The 27,872-nt window shown below is 41.7% G+C and overlaps 1 protein-coding gene across 3 annotated transcripts in view; it reads right to left on the bottom strand.

Moving 5' to 3' along the window:
• The window catches only part of PHLPP1 (PH domain and leucine rich repeat protein phosphatase 1), a 209,048-nt gene that overhangs the window by 77,921 nt on the left and 103,255 nt on the right, over positions 1 to 27,872 (bottom strand). For 2 of the 3 annotated variants that reach the window (XM_059706272.1, XM_059706271.1), the window contains exons 3-4: positions 24,386 to 24,511; positions 1,268 to 1,434 (exon numbers count right to left, since the gene is read on the bottom strand). In XM_059706272.1, coding sequence (XP_059562255.1) covers positions 1,268 to 1,434; positions 24,386 to 24,511 — 293 coding nt within the window. The remainder of the gene's footprint in view (positions 1 to 1,267; positions 1,435 to 24,385; positions 24,512 to 27,872) is intronic. The other variant, XM_059706273.1, reaches the window with a different exon arrangement.

The raw sequence follows: 27,872 nt of genomic DNA, 5'->3' as shown, positions 1-27,872 counted from the left end.
TGAAAAGGGTATCGGTCGTACGCCAATTACCATGTTTCTCTTTTATTAGATAGGATACTGGAAATGAAGGAGGGGGGAGGTAACTACAATTATTAATAAACACATTTATATGTTGTACAAAAAGTCACAAAATTCTAAGACATTGTGTCCTTATATACATAATTGTTTTTCTAATTGAAATTAAAAAGCAGTCAAAATGACTTCCTTGGGCAATCTAGTGTTAACTGCCCCCCCCCCCCCCGGCCTGGTTGCCCCCAACTGCCTCCCCTGCTGGCCTGGTCGCCCACTCAGCCTGCTATTCAGTCATTTGGTCATCCCTCACTAAACCCCCTGCCAGCCTGGTCACCCCACACAGCCTGCTTATTCAGTCGTTTGGTCATCCCTCACTAACCCCGCTGCTGGCCTGGTCATAGGCAGCCATCTTGTGAGGGCATGAGAGTCAATTTCCATATTACCTCTTTATTATATAGGATTCTTCCTGGAATTAAAAATCATAAACACATAATCACAATGATTAATTATCATAGTTTAATCTCTGAGCACTATCGGTCATTTAAGAACAAGTAAACCATTCATTATTTAAGTTACATCCTTCTGCAATTATAGTCTCATGTATTTACAACAAATATATATGTATCAAAGACTTCATTTACTACAGAATCAAGACTGGTCATTACTCCAAAAAAGGAAAAGGAAATGAATATGGTAAATTCCTAAATCTATTTTAAATACATACAAATAAAGTGCTTTTTCTCTAGTAACAAAGGACCAGACCCTATTCATTTAACACTGACTCTTGACATCTACACACTACATCTAGGATGACTTAGATGGTATTAATGGATTTAAACCTTAGTTCTTAAATTCCTAAGGAAATATCTTCTCATGGAAAAACCCTGACCTTTCGTGAATTTCAAAAGAAATAATTCAATCTGATCAAACCCCTGTAGTTCAGCAGTAAAGTACCAAACAGCATTAACTTTTCACTGACCCATTTGTATATGGGTTAAGAAATAAAAGTGATTTAAAGAGAAATGTTCTTCTTATACAAATCTATCCTGTTAGTGAATATCATAAAGCATTCATTTCAAAGGCAAGAACCTTGAAACTAATTTCAGAATAAGAATTGCTAATGTCTTTACTAATAAAGTCCTATTACCCTGCCCTCTGAAAGTTAAACACCATAGCTTTTTAAGTCAGAATATTCAAGAAACAACCAGAAGCTGACACCCCTCCCCTTTTGAATGACCCATTTCTGCATGTTCACCTTTGCAGTTCACTGAGGCCCCTGGCAGTGGGTGGACTGGGATTTTGCCTTAGAAAGTTTTGTTTTAAGTTGAGATGAGTGAGGTCTTGGCTGTAAAAGAGGTTGGCAGGCAGGTGCTCCAGGCTACAACAGGAGAGGTCCACTGAGCTAATACGCTGTGATGCAACCTAGAAGAGACAGAAACACAATTCCATTATAACTCCATCCATTTATCAGATAACTGCTTTCTATGCATAGAAATAAGGTAAGTCCATTTGGGAACCCAGACATACTATGCAAGTAGCACTATTAGTCCAAATATAAATGGGGCCGGCGAGCAGGCAGTGCCAGGCCAGCCAGGACAGGTGCCTGCAGGGGCTCCCACCCCCCCTTCACCCCACCAGGTGCCCTACAGATCGGCCCTGATCACCGGCCAGGCCTAGGGACCCTACCTGTGCATGAATTTCATGCACTGGGCCCCTAGTATACTATAAAAGCAGAAAACAGTGTCCCTGCCTGGAAGGAACTTACAGTAACCTAGTATAGCAGACAGGTTACAAAGAGCACAGATTAACCTATCAAGTTTAGTGATATCAGTAACCACCTCCAACTGTTTTCAGGGGTTATGTTCCTGAAAACATCCATTGTGAGAGAATTCAGAGCTAAATAATATAAGACTTTAGAGTAAATACCAGGTTGGGAGATAGATCCAAAGATCTAGACTGAACCTATGAAAGTCCTTGTATATTTTGATTTAAAACAGTGTAAATAAAGAAAAGTACCATTAGTGGTCTTATACATATCTTCTATATATATATATAAAAAGCCAGCATAATGCCAGAACAACCGAACGACCAATCGCACACTGACCACCAGGGGGTAGACACTCAATGCAGGAGCTGCCGCCTGGTAGTCGGTCCACTCCCACAGCGGGAGAGCCACTCCCGCCTCTGGCAGGCGCAATCTCCAGCAAACAGACTGCAGTCCTAATGCCTGGGTGGTGGGGGTGTAGCCAGAATGACCACGGATCAGCCTTCACTGGCCCCTGGTCGCCCCACGTTCCCTTCAGACCCTGCAGCTGCACAACATCCCTTACCTATTGCCCTCTGGTTCTCCGGATTCAGGCTTGGGAAAAACCCACCGAGGGGCTTCACAAATGTACTCCCTGGGTCGGCCCCCATCTCAAGAGCAAGTGCTGGCGACATCCAGCCCAATGACCAACACCCAGGCATGTCCGTGGGTGAGCCCTTTGCAACTTCCATCTACCATCCGGCCCCAGCCCCATCTCCTGGAAAGGTCTGCTACCTGGCACCAAATACCTGCTCCTGGATCCCTGCAGAGCGCTGGTCAGCTCCGGTGGGTGGAGGGGCAGCAGCAGGTGCTGGACTGACTGGTTGTTTGGTTCAGGCAGCCCCACACTTGGGCCAGGAGTTGTGTGGAAAAATCACCCCCTATACTCTGCTGGTACAATCTACTGTGAACAAATACAGCATGGAATGTGTGTGTGACTGGGACAACCTTGATACTGATGCTGGCTCCCTGGTACTTCCCCTCAGGCATCAGGGCCATGTGGAACTGAAATATTAAGAACACGCCTTACCTAGGACCTCGATCCGTCTCTCCCTCCTTCCTTCCTACCACCCTCAGCTGCCATCGCACCCTTCCCGGGCCTGGCCTACATCCGGGCTCCCTTGTTCCCCTCATATCCCTGGTGGCTCCTGCCGATGGGAGCACTTGTGGATGGATACACCCCTCCCCTGCCCCCCGTGGTACCCACCCCAGGGATGCCCACAGTTCAGCCAGAACTTGCCGCACATACCCTATAAGCCTACAGGTACAATCTCCAGGGAACGAATGAAGCACGGACACTCAGAGTAACCAGAACGAGCCTGATATCACTGCCATGCTCCTGGAACTCTGCCTGGGGCGTAGAGATAAAATCTCATCCCTTACCTATTGCCCCAGAGCTACAGAGGAAGGCAGCAACATAAAAATGGCCACAAGGTGGCGACTGACAATCGGTGTAAAAGTCAGGGAGATGGATCTGAAGGGTGTGGATGTGGGAGAGATAGCACCCCCTCCCTCTAAGATCCCCAACTTTGTATTATTCACCCTCGAGCATCTCTTATCCGGCTCTGAGCAGTGGAAAGCATTCAGCATGGCCCAAGGTGTTCATTGGAGACCTCCCGGCTGGCAAGGCGCAACCCTGGCCGCAGAAGGGATGTTTGGAAATATTTTTTCAGGAAGCTGCAGGGAGGACATACTCCCCATGCGACTTCCCAGTGGCTCAGGGAACATGGAAACTCCCTGGGTGCAGGCTCCCGATTTCCTTTCAATGTGCACAAATCTGTGCACCAGGCCACTAGTCTTTAATAATAATGGCAGCATATAATCAGATTCCATTGCTTGCCTGCTGTAAACTTCTTGATTGCCTCTCCCACAGTTTCAGGGAGATGCTTAAAAATTCACAGTGCTTTGCTTCATTTAGGTATTCTAAGTAAAATTTATTTTGTCTAAATGTTTATCCACATACTCCAAGCCTTCCTGGTTAGATGACACCTCCCATGGCCAGAATCCCAGGGCTAAAGACCAAATGGCACACTGGAGACAGTGAAGCACTGGGCAACCTGTATTTCTCAAATGCTCTCTCAATATTCCAGGTAATGTGGTGCCAGCTCAGGCCACAGTGTGTGGCTTCAGCCCCTTGTACACACACCTGAGAGAAGCCATGGGAATAATGCTCAAAGATCTGGTTGATCCTCCCTCAAGCTCTTTATCTTCACCAAAGCTTTATATATGATCAAATCTGAGGTCCTTTTTCTATTACCAAACCCAGGATTTTTGTTTCTCAATTAGAGAAGGCAGAGAGCATGGTCTGAGGAGTGTGACTCTGGTCAATGTGTGGACCACATCCCAGCTTCCCACTTAGGAGTGGACAGGACTTGAGCAGATTACGGGGCTCTCCAAGCTCCAGTGTTCTCATCTGCACAACGGACATAAAGATGGCACCTGTATCCACATGCCTGGCACAGAAAAAGCGTTCAATAAATGGTGATTGCTATTATTACCACAACTACTTCCAAATAGAATGATTCGAATCTTACATACATTTAATCCAAATTCTCCCAATGCTAAGAAGGTACTGAGAATTAAATTTGCATAAAACATATTCAGCTGATGACATGTTTGAGGTTAGAAAGAAATTACTGTGCACACATGAAAGCTAAGGGGATCATAGGGTTTAATGGGCCTGGCAGGGTCCAACTCAAAAGATTTTACAACAGAAGTTAAAGTTTGCATTGTAACAATTTTATCTTCCCTTGAATTTTCACTATTAAATAAGAAAATCCCAAACAGAGCCAAATCATCCAAATAAACCAAAAGATGTAAAAAGAGCCAGAATTTAATGGGCCTTAAACGCAGGTATACTCATGCCACAGTCACACAGGGTTTCCTGGCAGGAACCTGTTCACAGGAAGCGAGGTTGAAAGTTACAATTGGTGAAATCTCATTCATTCAAAAATATGTGTTAAGCATGCAATGTTGCGCCACACCTTCTATTTCCTGAGGTACAGCAGTTCAAGATAGACACAGTCTCTGCTCCGAACGAGTACACCCCATGAGGAGAGGGGCAGTTTGATATGGTGCATGATAATGGCTGCCAGGAGCATGATCTAAGGAGTCAGGAAGGGGTCCCAGAAGATTTCATGTCAAAGCTCTAGTTTGAAACTTGAGTGGAAATATGTGTTTTTTCATTTGCCCCAAATGCTTTCTCCACTTCTTTTTTCTTGTAACAATCCTTCAAACGCATGTGATTATGGTGAGAGCTGCAAATAAAGTAAGATGACCCTCTGGCTATAGGCATAGGCATGTATTCCAGGCTTGAGCAATCAGAGTATCCCATCTGCTTAACCCACAGAGTGACCTAAGTTAAACTTATCAAAGGCCTTCTCTGGGATGTATATAGTCTGAAGTCAGGAGAGAGAGAGCTGCAGTTAAAATGAATAAGCTAGATTCATCGATTGATCTGACTGATAATAAAGCAAGTATACAGTTATACAGTATAATGCCATATGAAAACATTTTAACACAAGCACAAAAAACTCCACATGTTATGTATGAACTAGAGGCCTGATGCACGAAATTCATGCAAGAGTAGGCCTTCCTTCCCCCGGCTGCTGGCACCAGCTTCCCTCTGGCACCAGAGACCTGGGCTTCCCTCCAGTCGCTGGCAGACACCTGGGACCCGGCTTCCCTCACAGCCCCGGCTTTGTCTGGAAGGTTGTCCAGAAGGACGTCTGGTTTAGTTAGCATATTATGCATTTATTATTATAGATAGTTATATGGGCATAAAACTATAAACCATGTTGGTTGTATATCAAATTAATGATAATGATTGCCTCTAGATAGGCAGGAAGGGAAATGGAAACAGGAATGGGAAGATAGGAGAGCTGGAGTTTATCTCTAATGTTTATTTCCATATAAGAAAAATAGAAGATATGAAAGAACTATGTCAATGTATTGACAACCAGGAGGTGGTACATTGAAAGTGTAATATCCTGTGTGTTTGTGTATGTGTGTTTAATTAGGAAAAAACTAGAGGCCCAGTGTACGAAATTCATGCAGCGGGGGGTCCCTTAGCCCAGCCTGCACACTCTCCAATCTGGGACCCCTTGGGGGAGGTCCAACTGCTGGTTTAGGCCCGATCCCGGGAATCGGGCCTAAACTGGAAGTTGGACATCCCTCTCACAATCCTGGACCGCTGGCTCCTAACCGCTCGCGCCTGCCTTCCTGGTCACCCCTTACTGCCCCCCCCCCTGCTGGCCTGGTCACCCCCAACTGCTCCCCCGCCCCGCCGGCCTGGTCATCCCTCATGGTCCCCTTGCCAGCCTGGTTGCCCCACGCAGCCTGCTGTTCAGTCATTTGGTCGGCCCTCACTAACCCCCCTGCCGGCCTGGTCACTCCACGCAGCTTGCTGTTCAATCATTTGGTTGTCCCTCACTAACCTCCTGCCGACCTGGTCATAGGCAGCCAAATTGTGAGGGTGTGAGGGTTAACTTGCATATCACCTCTTTATTATATAGGATAATGTAATTGCAATAAAAATGTCAGTAAGAAAAAGGAAACTATATGACAAACAGCAATGGAAAGGTTAAGGTAGGGGCAGTGACCTGTAATGAGGTCAGAAAGGTAAGGCTGGGGTGAGCAGCAGATCCCACAGAGCCCTTTAGGTAATTGTAAAGACTGGCTTTTTGTGTGAGCAAATGAGAAGTCTGGGAAGGTTGTGAGAAGAGTCCCTGTCTCTAGATCAGAAGCTACACAGTGCAGGATTTCTGCCTATTTGTTCACTGAAATACCCTATATTCAGCACTTGGGACGACCCTCAGAAGTATTGGCTGGAAAGATGGCCGCTGCCCTACTTTATGATACCTCCCTTCTCACCAATGTGCACCCAACCCATCCTGTATGTTCTTTCAGCTGGAGATTACTTAGAAGAGGACAATTCTATTTCCACTGAAGCATCACACTAAATACTCCCTTTGGACAACTTTGGAAAGATAATGACTAAATGTCAAGTTGTATTTGATTCTCTTCCTCGTTCTGGACCACAAGCTGTTCCTGCTAGAAACCAGGGAGAAGAAACCACAGTAACAGAGCTATAAGGAAGAGCAGTCTGTGGGAGGCATGGCAGCACCAGGAACAACCACGGCGAGAACAGAATTAAATGGCCCTGATGGCAGTGGGGCAGTGAGCTGCCAAGGTGACCACAAAAGTGACCTCTGCCCAGTCCTGTCCCTGCAACAAGGGGAGGCTGAAGTGTTTCTGTACAGACCCGCCTGGGCACACAGGGCTCCACCACAAAGAAGACTGGCTTGTCCTAGTGGAAACACTACCAGCCAGGTGACCTACAAACCACCTATTAAAACTAAGATCCTTCCCCAAATAAGAAAGACCTACACAAGTAATAAAAATATATCAGAAAGCTACTTTATACACTTCACAGCAAGTAGCAGTAATAACAGCAATACAGGCTAACTTCTAGTGGATGCTGCAGTTGTGATAGGCACACTTCTAAGTGCCTTAGACATATTCAGTTTAATCTCACAATGACTCAGTGAAGTAAGGACTTCTCATTTCAAAAATGCAGGTTGAACTGGAGTCACACAGGATTCCCAACATCATATAAAACCAGCAGCAGAACTCAAATGTGAACCAGAGCCTGTGCTGTTAATGCCATGTCCAGTCAGGGCCTGGACACAGTTCAGATCTCACCCAAAGGGAGGCTCCTCTAACTTCCACGATAAAATAAGAACATAACCCTTCCGACCAGAGCAAAGACAATGAGATGGTAACCTTTAGGATTAGCTGCAGCCTCAGGTATGAAGATGGGGAGTAAATACGGCAATGATGCTCCTAGGCGAAGCAGAGACCATCTGCTGACCACATATAGACGTCAGGCAATGAATGGGTGCGGTCCCTTGGGTGGGAAGGGGGGAGGGGCACCATTCCTTGACATTATAGGCTGGACCCACTCCTACCTCACACAACTTGTCCACCCGGGCAGTGATGATGCTACCTGGTAGCACCTAATTAAATTTTAAAAGGTTACAGGAAAATTTTAAAAGGAGGCTACAGAAATTTGGCAAGAAAATTAAAGAAACGGGCACAGGTAGGAATCCCCTCAAATATTGGTTATGGAAAGGAACTTCTAAAGGAACTCAAAATAGAATATAAAGTCCTTATGGCAAAAGCTACTATACTTCTATTACACCCCCAAACAGCAAAAGAATGGAAGACAAAGTTGAGGCCCAAGCAGCTGGATATACAGGAGAACGGGCACAGGTATAACAAAACGCAGGGCATGTAGAGTTGATTCTACCTCTTCTTAGCCATGTGGCCCTGGATAAGTCCCTTCACCTATCTGTCTTCCAGTGTTTCCTTCTCTAAAGTGGGACAGACAGTACCTGCCCTGACCAGCTATACAAGCTGCTGTAAATAAAATGTTCTCATTTAGAAATTCAGAAGAGTCCCTGCAGACCAAGGATCCCTAGATCAACGCCCATAGCTGCAGGCCACAGACATCCACAAGACAAGAAAAGACCACAGCACAGGCCACTGCTCCTGCCACTGACCAGTCACACAGATAAAGCTCACTCGGACCAAGGCAGAACTACACTACACACTACATGCAGCCCCACAGACGATAAGTGAGCTACACACGAAGGAATTAATTCCAAAGTAACTGTAGCTTGGGGAAAGAAATCAGTGCTAGTCTGTATTAACAACAAAACATTTTTTAAGGCTGGTAATTTTGAGTTAGTAAATTAAATGGAATTTTATTTATTTATTTATTTTTGTCCCCATGATCCTACCTACATTGGGAGATACATTAAAATGAACATAAATCCCAACCATCTGCTCAGGCTGTCTTCTTTTCCAAATGACTTGTAAACATGTATGAAAAAAGCTCATTGGGCCCTCAAAATATTTCCCCCAAGGAACATCTGAGGGTAAAAATAGAAATGATAATATGAACAATGAACTTTTCAGGTTACCTATGGGGCATCCATACATTTCTAACATGCTCCTCAGCGCAGCACTTTTCCTCAGTGGTTTCTTTGCCAATCTTTAGGACATTTACGTTAAAAAATATCTGTTATGACTCTAGCTGAGTTGCATTTCTAACCCAGTATATCTATCCTATCCCTAACTATCCCCACTAAGCGTTCAAAATTAACGCCCCCTCCTCCCCCACCCCCACCCCATGCAACAGGACTGTACCTGCATCACTCCCATCATTCTTCATGTTCAGCGAGCGGACACTCATCTTTCACAGGCAAGGAAGAGTTCAGAATAATATTCATGTGATTTTCTGTCCCCACTATACTTTAGTAAAGTGGTATTTATCCTTGTTATGTGTATGGCATGTTCAAATTAAGCAAAATGACTCTGAAAGGCTTGGTCAAAGCAGCCGAAATAGCACAAATAATTCTGCTTGTATAAAGTAAAGGACTGTTGTAAACTGGCATTATGAGTCATTAATTGCTCTGGCCTGGCCTTCCGTGGCTTGGGAAATTATGCCCTGGCTACAGGGGTAGTCTCTGGGGAGTTTACTAGACTTCTGTAAAAAATTATTGACCTCAACCGACCTAGTTTGCATCCTCACCTCCCCACCCAAATGCTTTGGGAAAGCAAGGGGTAGGCAAATATAAATTTAGAATATTTATTAATATTCTAAACTAGAGGCCCGGTGCAAGATATTCGTGCACGGGTAGGGTCCCTAGGCCTGGCCGGCGATCAGGGCCGATCAGAGCCTTCTGGTTGCTGGCTGGGGCCTTAATTCCGGCTGCCGGCCAGGGCCTTCCTTCCCCCAGCTGCCAGCCAGGCCTTCCTTCCACCAGCTGCCAGCTGCCGGCAGGGGCCTTTCTTTGTTCTGTGCCACCCCGTGGTGGTCAGCACACGTCATAGCGAGTGGTTGAACTCCCAGTCGGTCGAACTCCCGAGAGGACAATTTGCATATTAGCCTTTTATTATATAGGAGAATAGCAAGTTTATTAATCTCTATTAGCTAAGAATTCTAACAACTTTATTTTCCATTTCACCCTCCAGAAAGTTTTATATCAAACAAAAATTTCTAATTTTAATAAAATTTAAATTCTGACTGCTCCATAACATGCAATAATTTATTTTAAAAAAATTCTACAAATGTAAGAAATGCTTAACTTGACCCCCAGACCTTTCCATAATGACATCTCATTTCTTGATCCTTTACTAATTAGCTTTTTAGAAAATCTGTTTAACAACAAATACAGAAAACATTCCTATAAAATTATATACATTAATAATGTCCTAACAGGAACATATCAAGCAGCCAATTTTGGACTCAGTAAATCCTAGTTGAAATTCTAGCATCTTTCCATTTCTTTGCCTTAAATTATATGGAGAAAAAAAAAACATCAAGAAATAAGGTATACAAATTTACACTATTCCAAACCACTAGGGGTAATGAAATGGCAAACTGATGAAAGACAACGGGAAGATCTGAAGAGGCTATCACTAGCAGGCAGAAATGAGAGGTGGGAGTTGAGGAGGGCAAAGGCATCCGGGTAGGAAAGGGACTATGATTAAGATTAGAAGGGACCCAAGAATACTAGTAAAAGCGTATGGAGAGAGCAACAGGCTAGAGAAGAAAACAAACACACAAACCCCCGGCTCACTGTTAAAGCACCAGCCAAAACAATATGGACAAACCAATACTGAGAGCCCCTCCTAGGCGTCCCGCCATCTCTTTGCCAGGGAGGTGGAAGGGATGGGATGAGTGACTCTCTCGACATATATTTAGCATTTGCCTTTATGAACCAGGCACTGTACTTGGTACTAGAGAGATACACTCCTTGTCTTCAAACTCTTGGTCTCCTGAGGACACAGACACTCAACAACTGTAATGTAAGAGCCTGTGTGCAGTAGTTCAACAAGAGCACACAGAGCAGAAAACAAACCTCAGAGCTCCCAGTGACAATTTCAGCCCTGACAGTCACCTTGATTGACAAGATGGGCAGGCATTCCCAGGCACTGGTACAGGGGCCAGCTCGTCACCCCTAGAGCAGGCAGTGCTGTAGTATTTGTCCAGTGAGCTCGCTGCACAGCCTAAACTGGAAATACAGGCCTGGCACTCACTCCCTCTGAGTCAGAGCAACTGTAAAAGGCTCTGAGAAGATGGCACCAACAGCCTTGCAGAATCATTAACTGTGTCACCCTGACAGTTATCTCCCCTCCACATACACAAACCCTATTGTGTTTCTCAGTAACAACAGAAAAATAGATCTCGCCTTGGGTGGAGATCAAATCTGAACTCAGAGTTCCTTCCTCATTTCCTTATTGGCAAAATGTGTATAAACAACCTCTTTAGAAAGTGGCCACCTGAGAGTGTCTCTGAGGTCCATCATGCAGCATTCCCCAAAGGTGCACCTTGACAAAGGAGAGGGGGAAAGATAACTAACCACGAAAAACCTATATTCTAACTTTTGATTAAAAGAAATAAGGAGCACCAAAGCCCCATTGAAGCAAGTCTAGCCCCAGAGGGGTGTCTCCAGCACAAACGTTCTCCCACTGTAGACACAGCTGATTCTCACAGCCAATTGGCCTGGAGGTCAATTCCTCACAGTGATAACTACAACAATCAAGGCTTAATTACAACAAGACTGTGCACAAAGCCCACAAAGGGGTGCACCAAGAGTGTCCACCTCAGGTAATTGGGACACTTAACACAGAAAGGAACTCTATCGACACAGGGAAGCATAAAAAATGCCAAGACAAAGAAACAGGACACAAACGACAGAATTGGAGGAAAGCAAACTGCTGGATATAGAGTACAAAACCACACTTTTAAGGTCTTTAAAGAACTGTCTAGAAGCCACCGATAAACTTAATAAGGCCCTCGAAAAAACCGGTGAGACCGCCGATAAATGTAGTGAGATCCTCAAGAAATCTAATGAGACCCTCAATGTTGTGGTAAAGGACGAACTAGAAATTAAGCATACACTGACTGAAATAAAGAACATTATACAGGCTCCCAACAACAGACCAGAGGATCGCAAGAATCAAGTCAAAGATTTGAAATACGAAGAAACAGAAAACACCCAACCGGAAAATCAAAATGAAAAAAGAATCCAAAAATACGAAGATAGTGTAAGGAGCCTCTGGGACAGCTTCAAGCGTACCAACATCAGAATTATAGGGGTGTCAGAATAAGAGAGAGAGCAAGATATTGAAAATCTATTTGAAGAAATAATGACAGAAAACTTCCCCCACCTGGTGAAAGAAATAGACTTACAAGTCCAGGAAGCGCAGAGAACCCGAAACAAAAGGAATCCAAAGAGGACCACACCAAGACACATCATAATTAAAATGCCAAGAGCAAAAGACAAAGAGAGAATCTTAAAAGCAGCAAGAGAAAGAAACTCAGTTACCTACAAGGGAATACCCATACGACTGTCAGCTGATTTCTCAACAGAAACTTTGCAGGCCAGAAGGGAGTGGCAAGAAATATTCAAAGTGATGAATACCAAGAACCTACAACCAAGATTACTTTATCCAGCAAAGCTATCATTCAGAATTGAAGGTCAGATAAAGAGCTTCACAGATAAGGAAAAGCTAAAGGAGTTCATCACCACCAAACCAGTATTATATGAAATGCTGAAAGGTATCCTTTAAGAAGAGGAAGAAGAAGAAAAAGGTAAAGATACAAATTATGAACAACAAATACACATCTATTAACAAGTGAATCTAAAAATCAAGGGAATAAATAATCTGATGAACAGTATGAACTGGCGATTGTAATAGAATCAGGGACATAGAAAGGGAATGGATTATTCTTGGGGGGGGGGGGGTGAGGGAAGAGATTGGACAATAATCGTACACCTATGGATGAGGACAGTGGGTGGGGAGTGAGGGCAGAGGGTGGGGTGGGAACTGGGTGGAGGGGAGTTATGGTGGGAAAAAAGAGTAACTAATGTAATAATCTGAACAATAAAGATTTAATTAAAAAAATGAAAAAAAAGAAATAATATAAATACATACTTAAATTATTCCATCATTAGAAATAGGCCACTTATTTTGTATCTAAAATACAAAAACCTCAGTGCTAAAGTTCCAAGTCTAACATACAAGATCAGCAAGTTTATCATAGAGACCTCATTGATAAAATTTCAATTACTCCATCACTCCATTCTTTATAAAATTATAAGTAAGATAAGTGCATGGAAGAATTTAACTCGAGTAGTTGTAGAAAATTTCGTACTTTGGGTTACAAATATAGGGATGTTCCAAGATAAGTAAATACTGTATATCATGAAAACTAAACCCTTAAGGAAGATAAAACATAACCAGGTATAAACATCTGGTTAGTGACATATGCTAAGTTCCTGATATAGAATACCTCACCAGTTTTATTTATTTATTTATTTACTTACTTATTTTAATTGATTTTTAGAGAGAGTGGAAGGGAGAGGGAGAGGGAGAGGCTGAGGGAGAGGGAGAGGGAGAGAGAGAGGCTGAGGGAGAGGGAGAGGGAGAGGGAGAGGCTGAGGGAGAGGCTGAGGGAGAGGCTGAGGGAGACATTGATTTTAAGGTTAAACTAAAAACAGCAAAATATTGATTGGCTGCCTAATGCATGCCCCCTACCAGGGATTGAGCCCACAACCCAGGCATGTGTCCTGACCAGGAATCGAACTGGCAGCCTTTCAGTGTACGGGACAATGCCCAACCAACTGAGCCACACCTGCCAGGGCTTGACCAGTTTTTAAAGAATTAGACACAGTAATCCCCTCAACACTGAAACTAATCTAATCTGCCTTGGATGCCTCAGAAGGCATCTCAATTTCTTAAATACTTCTTGGTCATCATTTAACACTAGATTGCCCAAGGAAGTCATTTTGACTGCTTTTTAATTTCAATTAGAAAAACAATTATGTATATAAGGACACAATGTCTTAGAATTTTGTGACTTTTTGTACAACATATAAATGCGTTTATAATAATTGTAGTTACCTCCCGCTCCTTCGTTTCGGGAATATATATATGTGTTATACCTATATTGCCCAAAAGCAGTCATTTTGACTGCTTGGGGAAATTTTAACTCTTATTATTGAATTGAGTAAATTTCTTATATGACCAGTTCGGCTCTGTATTGAAATAACAGTTTTCATTTTTTTTCGATTACCGTCACATGATAACATACAAGTACATGATAAATTGTCGATACTTGATAAGTTGCAGTTGCTCAATAAGCTAAACTAGTACTTGTTATTCGAATCTTTATGCAGTGATACTTGTTCTAATAAGTTGTTTATTTTATTTCTTTTGCGCCCTAAATTCATGAAAGAAATGTCGAATAGAAGTGAGTTATTGGAAATGCTAAGGAACATAAGTGAAGAGTGCTCCGATATTATTCTTTCACAATGCAGTCATTTTGACTGCTTTTGGGCAATATAGGTATATACTAAATTTCAGTCTTTCTAGTGTTAAGATCAGTGGTCAATGCACAGTGGCCATGCTCAAATGTCCTTAGCAGCATACACCATTCAACAGATTGCCTGAATAAAACCACCTTTCATCCTGAGCTGCCTGGATTCTGCTGATAACTGCATATATAAGTACTTCCCTGGCATTTTCAGTAAATCTCAGTTGTTTTTTTGAATACTGGGGTTTTTTGCCCCTTCAGGCCACTATAAACATTAGAAGTACAAGTAAAAAAAAAAAAAAAAAAGAGCAAGGCAGTAGAACTCTCTGTATAGAGAAGTGCTGGATACTTTATACCTTAGTTTCCTCATCTGCAAAGTGGAGATTATACTATCTCCTCACGAGTTATCTTTAATTGTAAAAACCAGACCAGAGTTGTTATGAGGATCTACTTCACTGGTACCATCAAGAACAGTGCATAGAAAAAGTAACTAAAATGTTAGGTATTACTATTTGCACTTTTGCTGTTCCTAATGGATCAATTCTGCAGGTGAAATGACTTTTATCATTAATAAAATATATCAACTAGTTAAGGGGGGAAGAAACAAAACAAAAAGTATTTTTATTTTGATGTTTACCTCATGGATGAGTAACCTGTTCTTTAGAACTGAATAAGGAAAGATTTTGTAACATGAATTTTTATCTAACAGATCTATTAATATATTGGAAAGTTATAATATTTGGTAACTTATAGTCAAATTTCCACAAGAAAATGAAACAGAACTAGCAGGAAATAGTCTAGAATGGCCAGCACTTTTTTTACTTTACCTAGCTCAGTGATGGCGAACCTTTTGACCTCGGCGTGTCAGCATTTTGAAATACCCTAACTTGACTCTGGTGCTGTGTCACATATAGAAATTTTTTTATATTTGCAACCATAGTAAAACAAAGACTTATATTTTTGATATTTATTTTATACTAGAGGCCCGGTGCACAAAAATTTGTGCACTCGGGAGTGGGGGGTCCCTCAGCCCAGCCTGTGCCCTCTCACAGTCTGGGATCCCTCAGGGGATGACCACCTGCTGGCTTAGGCCTGCTCTCCGGGGGATTGGGCCTAAAATGGCAATCAGACATCCCTCTGGCAGCCCGGCAGCCCTCGGGGGATGTCCACTTGCCAGCGGGGAGCAGGCCTAAGCTGCAGTCAGACATCCTTAGTGTTGCTGAGGAGGCAGGAGAGGCTCCCACCACCACCGCTTTACTGGCAGCCGTCTGCCTGGCCTGTGGCTGAGCAGAGCTCCCCCATGTGGGAGCGCACTGACCACCAGAGGACAGCTCCTGCATTGATCATCTGCCCCCTGGTGGTCAGTGTGTGTCATAGTGACCAGTCATTCCCAGTCTTTCTGCTGTTAGGGTCAGTTTGCATATTACCCTTTTACTATATAGGATAGAGGCCTGGTGCACAGGTGGGGCCAGCTGGTTTGCCCTGAAGGGTGTCCCAGATCAGGGTGGGGGTCCCGCTGGGGTGCCTGGCCAGTCTGGGTAAGGGGCTGAGGGCTGTTTTCAGGCTGGCCAGTGACTGAAGCTCCCAGCCTCTCCTTTTCTTCTTTTTTTTTTATTCTGGGATTTATTTACCTTCTATAATTGAAACATCGTTGCTGTCACTGGTGCTCCTAGCTCTGAGGCCAGGGCTGGCTGAAAGCAAGTATCTGGGGTTTGTTTAGCTTCTATAATTGAACCATTGTTGCTTTCGGGCTCAGAGCCAGGCCGCGGCAGGCGGGGAACCTTGGCTTCCTACATCACTGATCACTGGAGCAAGCAAGCCTCATGTTCGCTTCAGCTGCGTGGCTGCCGGCCGCCATCTTTGTTGGCAGTTAATTTGCATGTCGCCCTGATTAGCCAATGGGAAGCGTAGCGGAGGTACAGTTAATTGCCCTTTTTGTCTTTTATTAGATAGGATATTTAAATGCCATTTAACAAAGAAAAATCAACCAAAAAAATGAGTTCACGTGTCACCTCTGACACGCACGTCATAGGTACGCCATCACTGACCTAGCTTCTAGTTTTTTGTTTTCCACACTTCTCAGACATCTGTGATAATACATTTTTACATCTTACATAGCAATGCCTTTGTATACACTTGACCGCTCCTTGAAACATCCTTTCCCCGCTTGTCTTACAGGTGAATCCTATTCAGCCTTTAAGGCTCAGCTTGACCTTTACTTCCTTAAAGTCCTCCTGTACCCAAATATCTCATATACTGAATTTTCTCACAGGTTCACTACAGAATTGGTGCAAGGGCAATTTTCTCAGGATGAGGTGACATATTCACAGTTTTCAGGGTTAGGGCATGCACATCAGTTGTGAAACATTATACTGCTTACCACAGACTAACTTAAAAAAATAAGAACTTGAGAAATATGTTATAATAACTAATTTAAAATAAAATACAATTTTCTTTATTCCTGACAACTTCCCCTCAGTTTAAATACTTAGAGCACGAAGTGCAATTATATTTATTTTGAGGTGATTATTTTTAAACTGAAAAATTAATAATAAATTTTTCAAATACAAATAAGTCAACAAATTTATCACAAAACATTTTAAAAACTAAAATCCATTTCACTCAGACCTTCAGTGCTATCTCATATTCTACCAGAGACTTGCTAGATTGTTCTTGGTCAAATGGCCCTTGATTCTTTATCAAAAAAATGGGTATGAAATGTGAAGTGAGGATTTTCCCCCAAAAGGCCAGTGACAAAAAGCAGCACACTCCCTAGATTACACTTCAGATTAAGAGGTAAAACATGTGTAAAAGATGACTAATCTCAAAGGGTTCCTTGCAACTACAGTTAATGGCACAAATCTACATGTTAAAAACCTCAATCCTATTACATCAGAATGATCTGACTAAAGGGGTTAGTGTAGTATTCTTGAGTAAAATCTGAACAATAAAATGCTTATTTTTAAGCACATGGAACCAAAAGTTCAATTGTGATTCACCATATATCTTATTTAAAGGGTGATGTTTACTCATCATTTCAGGTGGTCTCTAATTCAGCATGAAATGTGACCCTGATTTGCCTACATTATGTGTTTTAAGAATTAACCCAATATATCATGGCGTCCGAAAGTCCACTGCAGTGACTTTAAAAAAAAGGCCTACGCTGAAACCGGTTTGGCTCAGTGGATAGAGCGTCGGTCTGTGGACTGAAAGGTACCAGGTTCGATTCCGGTCAAGGGCATGTACCTGAGTTGCGGGCACATCCCCAGTAGGAGATGTGCAGGAGGAAGCTGATCGATGTTTCTCTCTCATCGATGTTTCTAACTCTCTATCTCTCTCCCTTCCTCTCTGTAAAAAATCAGTAAAATATATTTTTTAAAAAAAAGGCCTAAAGTTAAAATACTATGGTTAATACTGAAAGACCTCAGGAAGATAACTACTGTGATAACCACAGTCACCAGCAACTGCCAGCATGTCAGCCACCAATCAAGGAGACACACGGACAAGGTAAGTGGCCTTATGAAGCATGCATTTGTAACATTGGGCCATAAAACTTATATATGGCTACCATCCTCAGCCTCCTCATACATCATTGCCCCTCCAACCACTTTGAAAACATGCTGGATACTTGTATCCATGTTGTGCAAACAGAGTTATTTTTGACACTGCATTTAATAGGATGTTTACTGAATTTTTAAAGCATGCCGTGCATAAATATTTTAGGGATGATTTTATAATCAATATTGTAATCCTCCCAAAGGAGCTATTCCCACAATATCTACCACTAACACCCAGCCAAAATAAAAACTCTAAAGGAATTGCCTTAGGTATTATTTTGGCAAGCTAAGATTAAGTTTAAAAAATAAGTACACAAGAACCCATTTTGATAGAAAATATCTCATTAATTATCTTTTAAAAAGCTTCCCAAAACCAAATGAAACAAATTAGACCAAAGATGAACACTTCTCTTGTAGCTAAGATCCAGAAGCATAAACTGAAAATAATTAAGTTTCCTTTTAAATTAATACTAGTGACCAGGTGCACGAAATTCGTGCACATTATAAGGGGAGTAATTAGAGGAAATATTTTAATATTGCTATTTGCCCTTTCTCTATAATAGAAGTGTCAGAGATGAAAGAAAATCAGTAAAATGTATATGAAAATCTTCCTCCTGTCAGAGTCTGAGGTGCACCACGGGACCCAGAGTCAAGTCCCCACCCACCCACCCACCCACGTGTGCCTCAAAATCACGCAAAACCCAGACCCAGCCAGCCCCCCCTCATGGGGTTAGATCTAGATATGACCGGTCCCACCCTTGTCAAGCCCCGCCGAACAGGGGGCATGGCCTGAGGTCCCCGGCCCAGCACCAGGGAAGGGGGTGCACCTTGAGGTCCCCCATCAAGTCCCACTGGGTGGGAGGCATGGCCTCAGGTCCCCTGGTCTGGCACTGGGGTGGGGGGCACAGCCTCAGGTCCCCTGGCCCGGTGCCGGGGCGGGGGGCATGGCCTGAGGTCCCCTGTCAAGCCCTGCTGGGTGGGGAGCACAGTCTGAGGTCCCCCAACCTGGCGATAGGGCAGGGGCATGGCCTGAGGTCCCCCGTTAAGCTGTGCTGGTGGGAGTCATGGCCGGAGGTCCCCTGTCAAGCCCCACGGGGGTGGGGGCGCAGCCTCAGGTCCCTGCTGATTGCTCCTTAAGGCTCGTTATGGGAACTCGGCCTCAGCTGTGGGTGCAGCCATCTTTGTGGCGGAGTGATGGTGAATTTGCATATTCCCTCTTTATTATATAGGACTAGAGGCCTGGTGCATGAAATTCGTGCATGGGGGCGTAGAAGGGAAAGGGTTCCTTAGCCCGGCCTGCACCCTCTTGCGATCTGGGACCCCTCGGGGGATGTCTGACTGCTGGTTTAGGCCCGATCCCGACTGGGCCTAAACCGGCAGTCAGACATATCCTCTTGCAATCCAAGACCTCTGGCTCCTAGCCGCTTGCCTGCCTGCCTACCTGATCGCCTCTAACCACTCGCCTGCCTGCCTGATTGCCCCTAACCACTCTGCCTGCCTGCCTGATCACCCTTAACCCCTCTGCCTGCCTGCCTGATCACCTCTAACGACTCTGCCTGCCTGCCTGATGCCCCTAACTGCTAGCCTGCCTGCCTGATCACCCTTAACCCCTCTGCCTGCCTGCCTGATCACCTCTAACGACTCTGCCTGCCTGCCTGATGCCCCTAACTGCTCGCCTGCCTGCCTGATCGCCCCTAACCACTCTGCCTGCATGCCTGATCACCCCTAACTGCTTGCCTTCCTGGCTGATCACCCATAACCTCCTCTGCCTTGGCCCCCACAGCTTCATCTGGAAAGGCATCTGTAATGACATCCAGAAGGTCATTTGGCTATCTGGTCTAATTAGCATATTACGTTTTTATTATTATAGATTCTAACTCATTTTAATTTTAAAAACACTGGACTGACTGGGGTGGGGATGGTCATTAAAAATCAGAAACCCAGATATTTCTGTTGTTGGGTTTGTTATCCTTTTAGATCCTTATCAAAATGAATGACTCTTCATTTAAATATCAGGATGTAAAGACAATCCATTCTGTGCAGTTTCATTTCTCAATCAGAAGAAAAAGAAACAATTTCCATAGTAACTCCCGAGTGTGACTAAACTTGATACCCCCATATGAGGAAGAACAGAGGACAATGGAAAGGGGAAGTTGGAAGAAGAAGTGGCTTAGACAAGTCAGGCCTTGCCATCCCAAATTTCCCATCAGCACATACTCCCAGATGGAGCGAGGTTCTCATCATTTTTCCAGCAGCCCCAATCTACTCTCCCAGGATGCTGGATTAAAGAAAAAGATACTCTCTTAAGACTACCAACAAAATACAAAGTTTAAAGGAGCATGTGACCATATTTTATGTAGGATTCATATCCAAATAGGGCATTCTCACTTATTTCCTCAATAATACCTAACCTCTTTAATCAACCCTTTGACTCATTTCCCCTTTAATTCACTAACCATAACAACTTATAAAATTTTTGTGTACCTGGTTTCTAAGATTGGAGAAAGGGAAGATCCTGTATCTAACATCTGCTAATTACTAAAATGTTCTGTCCTTAGTCCTCCATCCTGACTTTTCAGGAAGAAATCTTTCTTTCCAATGTCTGCCATTCTTAATGACTTATAAGTATGAAGTGTAAGCTGTAATCTTGTGTATGTCTACGTGTGTGAATTGTCTTTTGCAAATAGCTATATTACATTTCAGCACATACATATCAAACCCTTCTAATGGCAATAATCAGTGAAATGGGAAAATCACACCAACATTCCTCTCCCCTTTCTTACCACAGTCATGTTCTCCGGCCTCACAGTTCCCCCCCATCATCTACCTTCCTATTGAGAGGTTTGGATAATCACAGAGTGAGAGCCTTATTACAGACTAAAGGCCTGGTGCACAAAAATCGGCACTGTAGGGAGGGGGTTCCTGAGCTCAGCCTGGGCCCTCTCGCAATCCGGGACCTCTCAGGAGATGTCCGCCTGCTGGCTTAGGCCCGTCACCCCTGGGGATAGGGCCTAAGCAAGCAGTCAGACATCCCTTTCGCAGTCTGGGGCTCTTGCAGTCCAGGAGCCTTTGCTCCTTACCACCCAATACAGTGGAGGAAGGACAGGTTCCTGCCACTACGCTCACCAGCCGTGAGCCCAGCTTCTGGCTGAGCAGTGCTCCCCCTGTTGGAGCGTCTGTCCCCTGGTGGCCATTTCGTGTCATAGCGATCCATCGTTCTGCCATTCGGTCGATTTGCATATTAGGTTTTTATTATATAGGATGCACTATCCTATTAGACCAGTGATCGGCAAACTGCGGCTCATGAGCCACATGCGGCTCTTTGGCCCCTTGAGTGTGGCTCTTCCACAAAATATCACATGCAGGAACGCATGTACACTGCAACTGAAACTACATGGCCCATGTGCAGAAGTCGGTATTCTGTGGAAGAGCCACACTCAAGGGGCCAAAGAGCCCCATGTGGCTCACGAGTCGAAGTTTGCCGACCACTGTATTAGACCATGGAGATGGCATTTTGGCCAACCAGCAAAAGAAACAAGCATTAACTCAGATTGTAAATAAGACATTTACAATCACCAGCAACAATTTAGAAATCAACATTTTCCACATCCTTTTAAGAGATATTTCATATCCTACCTCTTGTGCTTCACCTCTCTGCTGACTCTCCAGAAAGCCCTCTGAAGTTAAGAACTGCATTTTGCTACAGTATTAAAGGTGCAAATATAAAAAGTCTGATTATGCTATGATTTTTGCCTGATGCTACAATTTATCCAGTAACTCAAAGATCCCAGAAACCACTCTTTATTTCTCCATTTTCCTCACGCTCTTATGTAATTCATCAGTAATCCTGTCACAGTTTCCAAAACAAATCTATTGAAGTCTCTCCATTTCTACCCTCGCCTCCTGCCTCGTATACACCAAAAGAGCCTTTCATTGGTCAGGCCTCCCTGCTTCCATCCTTGCCCCCCACACATCTCTTTTGCACACAATAGCCAAAGTCAGGTCAGTAACTTTCTGAAAGAAAATTCTTTAATGACCTGCCATTATGCCAATAATAAAATTCAGCCTCTTTACCCTGGTCTATAATATAAGACTCCTGGCCTTTCAGTCCCTCCTTCCAGTTTTAGAGCTTTCAACAGGATCTTCTCCCAAAGCTCCTTCCACCAGATCTTCAATAATCAGATTCTTTTTTTCATGGAAGTTTCCATTTAAAGTCCCCTCCTCAGAAGAGCTATTCCTCCTTTTTTCATTCTTTGTCATATGACCTTGTAGTACAAAACTTCGATGATTTGATATTTTTTCTTTTGTCTGTTTACTTATTTATTGCCTGTCTCCCAATGTAAGCCCATCTAAGAGAGGGGAATTTTATTTGTTCTTTGCTGTATCCCAATGCATAAAACACATACCTGACATATAGAATAAATACTTGCTGGCTTCTGAACAGTGACTTATCATTTGTGTGGATGTTTAATATACAACACTATTAAACTCAATACCTATTAACCTTTTTGTTATTATTGTTTAAATCAAAACAATCTGTCTTTCATAAGGTTGATAATTTACACATACTTTTATTTACATCCTTATTCATGTTTAAGAAATTATGCCTCTGATTTGTTCCAAAAAGAATGTGAAGCAGCTGCCTATTACACTGCATTTAGTGTGAAAGATCAAAATACCTCTATGTAGGACATTCTATAAAATACCTGACCAGTACTCCTCAAAACCATCAAAGTCATGAAAACACAAAGACTGAAAAACTGTCCCAGACCAGGGAGACAAAGGAGACATGACAACCAAATGCCATGTGGCACCCCGGGTTAGATGCTGGGACAAGAGAAGAATGGAAAAACTAGTGAAATCTAAATACATTCCAGAGTTTAGTTAAGAGAAATGGACTCATGTTGCTTTCTCAGATTTGATAAATGCACTGTATGTTTGGGAAACTGGGTGAAAGGTATGTGGAAACTCTCTGTACTATCTTTGAGGCTTTTCTGTAAACAGAAATTTATTCCAAAATAAAAAGTTTATATTAAAAAATTGACAACTCCACGTACAAAAAAATATACTGTACTTTGACCATAATTTTGCATAGTCAAAACTATGGTCAAGCTGAAACCGGTTTGGCTCAGTGGATAGAGCGTCGGCCTGCGGACTGAAGGGTCCCGGGTTCGATTCTGGTCAAGGGCATGTACCTGGGTTGCGGGCACATCCCCAGTGGGAGATGTGCAGGAGGCAGCTGATCGATGTTTCTCTCTCGTCGATGTTTCTGGCTCTCTATCTCTCTCCCTTCCTCTCTGTGAAAAATCAATAAAATATATTAAAAAAAAAAAAAAAAAAAACTATGGTCAAAAGCAGAGTGTGGGCCATTGACTTACTGCCTATACAAGCACTTAAATATAAAAGCACAATATTATTTAACTCTTATTCACATTTGCCACCACAAGAGTAATTTCAAAACAATCAGACAGATGTGCTTTTTGCCTCTAATATCACCTTAGTTCTACATGCAGATCGGAAGAAGACATGCCATCCTTCCCCTCTTCTCTAATGTGGGTGCTACCCTGTCATTTAGAACTTCCATCTGCCTACCAGGTTGTCAGACTCTTCCAAGTCCTATCAACCTAAACTCTGCCCACTGCTTCTTCTCTAAAAGGAGCAGAAACCACTATTTCTAAGGGTATCACATCATCAGAGAATGTCTTAAATTGATCATTCAAATGCAACTAGTATTTCAAAAAGACTTCCTAAACATTATTCTCTAATTTTCTGTTAAGCATTTTACAAAGTTATTCCCTAATTCATTCACTTGACAAATAATTACCATCAAACTGCAGTCTGAATCATACTGAACTTGGATAACAAATTAGATTATAAATTCAAAACTATGAAAGCAAATTCCACGGTCATGCTTTTGTACCCTAGAGAGGTTTCATCATTTCATAAATACACCCAAAACCAAGAGCCAAAGCACTATAATTCATCCATTTTACACATAATTCGATAAATGTGACATAAAAACATCCTCACACACAGTACCTTATAATCCTAGCATTTATTTACCTTATTTATCATGCTATTCTGGTTTCCATTTCACACACACAAGTATATTGTTTCATGGGTCATGGTAATCTTTTTTTAGGGGACTACCAGTATATAAAATCGTCAAAATAATTAATGAGAAAAAAATTAAACCATTCAAAAGGCAGAAGTTGAAAAAGGGAGATGACATAAGATTAGACTCTTACAAGAAAAAACAGTCAGAGGATGAGGGGAAATTTGTGACAATTTTCTGCGTATTTTGTGGTTTTGCAGCTGTCTTCCCTGGGCCAGTCTTTTAAATAGTCTCAACCTCAAGTTTCTCATCTATGACATTAATATAGTGATGCCAACCTACCCACTAAATTCTTTTTAAAAGTATAAACAAAACCTGGCAAACAGAACACACTTTTTAAAAGCTACTTTTCAGCCCAAATGAGCTTTTAAAAAATGAAAAATTGCCAATTACTAGAAGTATATGGAAAAAAAAATTAATGTATTTTGGAGCTGGGTAAAGCTGAAAGAAAGCAACTGTTTCATCAAAGAGAAGCTGAACAGAAGAATTCTTGGGTAAGTGCTTACCTTAGAGACTTGTCGAAGCCACCTTAAATACTCTGTGAATGTATCAAAACAAATGTAGTAAGTCTGGCTTTGGGGTCCAGAGGAGCTAAATGCTAAGCAGTGCTGGTGCTTTTTCACTTCTTCTACCTATAAAAACAAAGGGACAAAAACAAGTAAGAAAGCAGGATCATCTACATTTCTTTAACTATGCCTTAATAAGCGAGCCTGCACAAATTTGTATCTTCCCCTCTCTATATATATATTTCTCCTATTATTTTAACCTGTGTCTGATAAACCAATTTGAGTAACAAGTAAACCAAAAAAGGGGACTTTTATCTCCATTAGATTTCCCCACAATAGTGACATTCTTTTTCCTGTTTAAAACTGGAATAGACTCCCTCTTTCTTATCTTTCTATATTCTCACAATAGGATGTTGGGGTTCTTAGTTCCTCTTGGAAGGATTCTTACTTAAGAATTTTTACTTTGGGTGATTTTTATTTAAAGAACTTTTATATTACTCGGAATTACAACCTTTTTACTCTGAATTACAACCTTTTGTATTACCCTGAATTATAACTTTTCAGGCATGTTAAGTTTTTTTTTTTATTTAATGTGAAAGTCACCTAAAATAAAACCTTACCGTGACAACTTTCAAATTCCTAATAATGCAGTGATATAGTCAAATCAAATTTCCAAGCAAGTTTCTGAAAAATTTTTAGAAAAATATGTTTTACCACCACTAAATTATGCATATTTTTTAAATTATTTTTTTATTTAAGTACAGTTTATATGCAATCTTACATTAGTTACATTCATTTCAGATGTACGATATAGTGATTGGAATTTTTATACCTTACAATGTTATCACCCCACTAATGCTAGTAACAATCTGTCACCATGTAAACTTAAAATTTTTTAAACCTCTCAAAATACCAGGTTTTATGGTTGAGTTCTACCAAAGTTATAAGAAACAGATCATTCCCAACTTGTGCAAACTCATCCACAAAACAAAAAATGAAGAAACCCCAACCTATTCTAATAAGGCCATTATAACAAAAAACAGATCAGGACATAAAACAAGGGAAAATTGCAAGTCAATCTCAGTCATGAACACTTATCTCGAACAAAATATTGCATCAGAATTCAGTAATAAAGAAAAAAAATCAAGAACAAGTTAGAATTAGCTCAGGAAAGGAAAGATGTTTCAGCATTATTATTGGAACTATAGAATTATTAATCACATGAATAGATTAAAGAAGAACATCCTATGATTATGCCCACAGTTGCAGAAAAAAAAAGCATGTGATAACATTCACTAACCAGTCATCATTCATAATAAAAACTTTTAGCAAACTAAGAACACAAATAATTCCCTTGAGCTGACAAAAGGTATTTATTTAAGTCCTATTAACCTAAACTCTGTCCTAAACATCTATGGCAAACTTCAATGTAAATATCAATCTCTTTAAAATCATTGATTAAACAAGTATCTACTGCTTCTTTTCAATACCACACTAGAGTTTTGGCCATTACAATAAGACAAAGAAATGTATTAAGGAAGAAATAAAATTGTCATTATTTAGATATGCCATTACTAGCTACATAGTAAACTCCAAAGAATCTATAAACATCATATTAGAACAAATAAGAAAATGTAGCAAGGTGGCTGGATATAAGACAACACTAAAAAACAAACTATATTTCTAAACACTACAGAAAAAAAAATTTTTTTTATAACATTTAAACTAATCCTTATTGACAGAAATCAGGCCAGTGGTTCTTAGGGATGGGGAGAAGTGAGAGGAAAAAGGTAGAAGGGAAGGGGTGCAAAGGAACACAAGAAAACTTGTGGAGGTGATATGATCACTATCTTGAGTGTGGTGACGGTTGTACATAGCTATCAAATTGCAATCATGGGAATATACAATTATAAAATGGTTATCAAAATGTGCACTTATTGTATGTTAATTATACCTCAGTGAAGTTTGGTGAAGCTATAGAGAAACGAGAACACTTGTACAATGATGTGAGTGTAAAATGGCACAATAACTATGAAAAATAATTTGCCATCACTTTGTAAAAGTAAATATACATATGCTCTATATCCCAATAACTGCACTAAGTATGTGTCCAAGAGCAATATTTCTCAAGAAAGGAGGCCAAAATTCCAAAAGTAACCAGTTTATTTTTTAGTTTTGTCTTACATCCAGTCACTTTGCTAAATTATAGTAACCTACAGGAATTATGGATTGAGCAGTTCTTCATTGTACATTGTGAAGGACTAATACTTTGCCTGACATTTTACTCTCTAAGTCTCTGCCCTGAATGTGCCAACAGAGTACCCTTATAGCTAAGATATTGATATTAACCATATACTCATCTATTTCTCCATTTCCCAGACCCTTTGCAATTAAGGTGGAGTCATGTGACTAGTTCTGGCAAATGAGATGTGGACAGAAGTGGCATGTGTCACTTTTGCAGCCAAATACACATGAGCTGGTTAATGACCCTTCAGTTACCCCTTTCCCTGCCTAAGCAACAAAGGAAGGCCTCATGTTCTAAATGTTATAAGAGAGCAGAGCCTCCATCAGGCTGGGTCCCTATACAATTATGTAAAAAAAGAGAAATCCCCACCAATCCACAATGGACATATGGTGTGAGTGAGAAATAACTGCTATGATAAGTCCCTGAGATGTGGGGGGTTTTGTTACCAGCACATAGCTTAGCTTACATCCTTGATAAGGCTGGCTGTTTAATCATTTGACAATTAAAACACATGCACATATTACCAAATGTCCCCTTCAAGCACAGTAATCTACTTGGGAACTACTGCCCTAGAAACACTACTTGCATACTAGGAGGCATATAAACATAAGACTATTTTAGCAGCATTATTTATAATAATGAAAAACTAGAAGCAACCCAAATGTCCATCAACAGAAAAATTTATTCAGAAATTATGGTAATTTAGAACATTTACAGAGTGGAATATTATACCAAAATAAAAACCACATATAGCAAGCAACATAGACTCTCATTATAAAACTTAATACTGAGTGAAAAAACTTCACTCACAGAAGACCACACACAGTACAATGCCATTCTTATTCAGAGCAAAAACTAGCACAACATAGTTACATGATAAAACTTATTTAAGAAAATGATGAATACATAGTCTAGGACAGTGGATACCTGTTGTGGAGACAATGGAACAGATGTAAAGAGAAACAAGTAGATGGGACTAGCCAAAGAATATATATGCATAACCCATATAAACAGACAACACAACAATGTGGTAATGGCCAGAGGAAAATGGGGGGAGGGGTAGAGGGACTGGGTGGAGGTAGGCAAAAGGGGGGAAAATGGGGACATCTTTAATAGTATCCTATCTAATAATAGACAAACATGGTAATTGACTGCACCTTCGCTATGCCTCCCAATGGCTAATCAGCATGATATGCAAATTAACCACCAGAAAATGGCGGATAATTTGCATATTGCAGGCAG

The sequence above is a fragment of the Myotis daubentonii genome, chromosome 8, assembly GCF_963259705.1.
Source record: "Myotis daubentonii chromosome 8, mMyoDau2.1, whole genome shotgun sequence".
NCBI lineage: Eukaryota > Metazoa > Chordata > Mammalia > Chiroptera > Vespertilionidae > Myotis > Myotis daubentonii.
The sequence above is the reverse complement of the archived record's forward strand: the minus strand, read 5'-3'. Positions and strand labels throughout refer to the sequence as shown.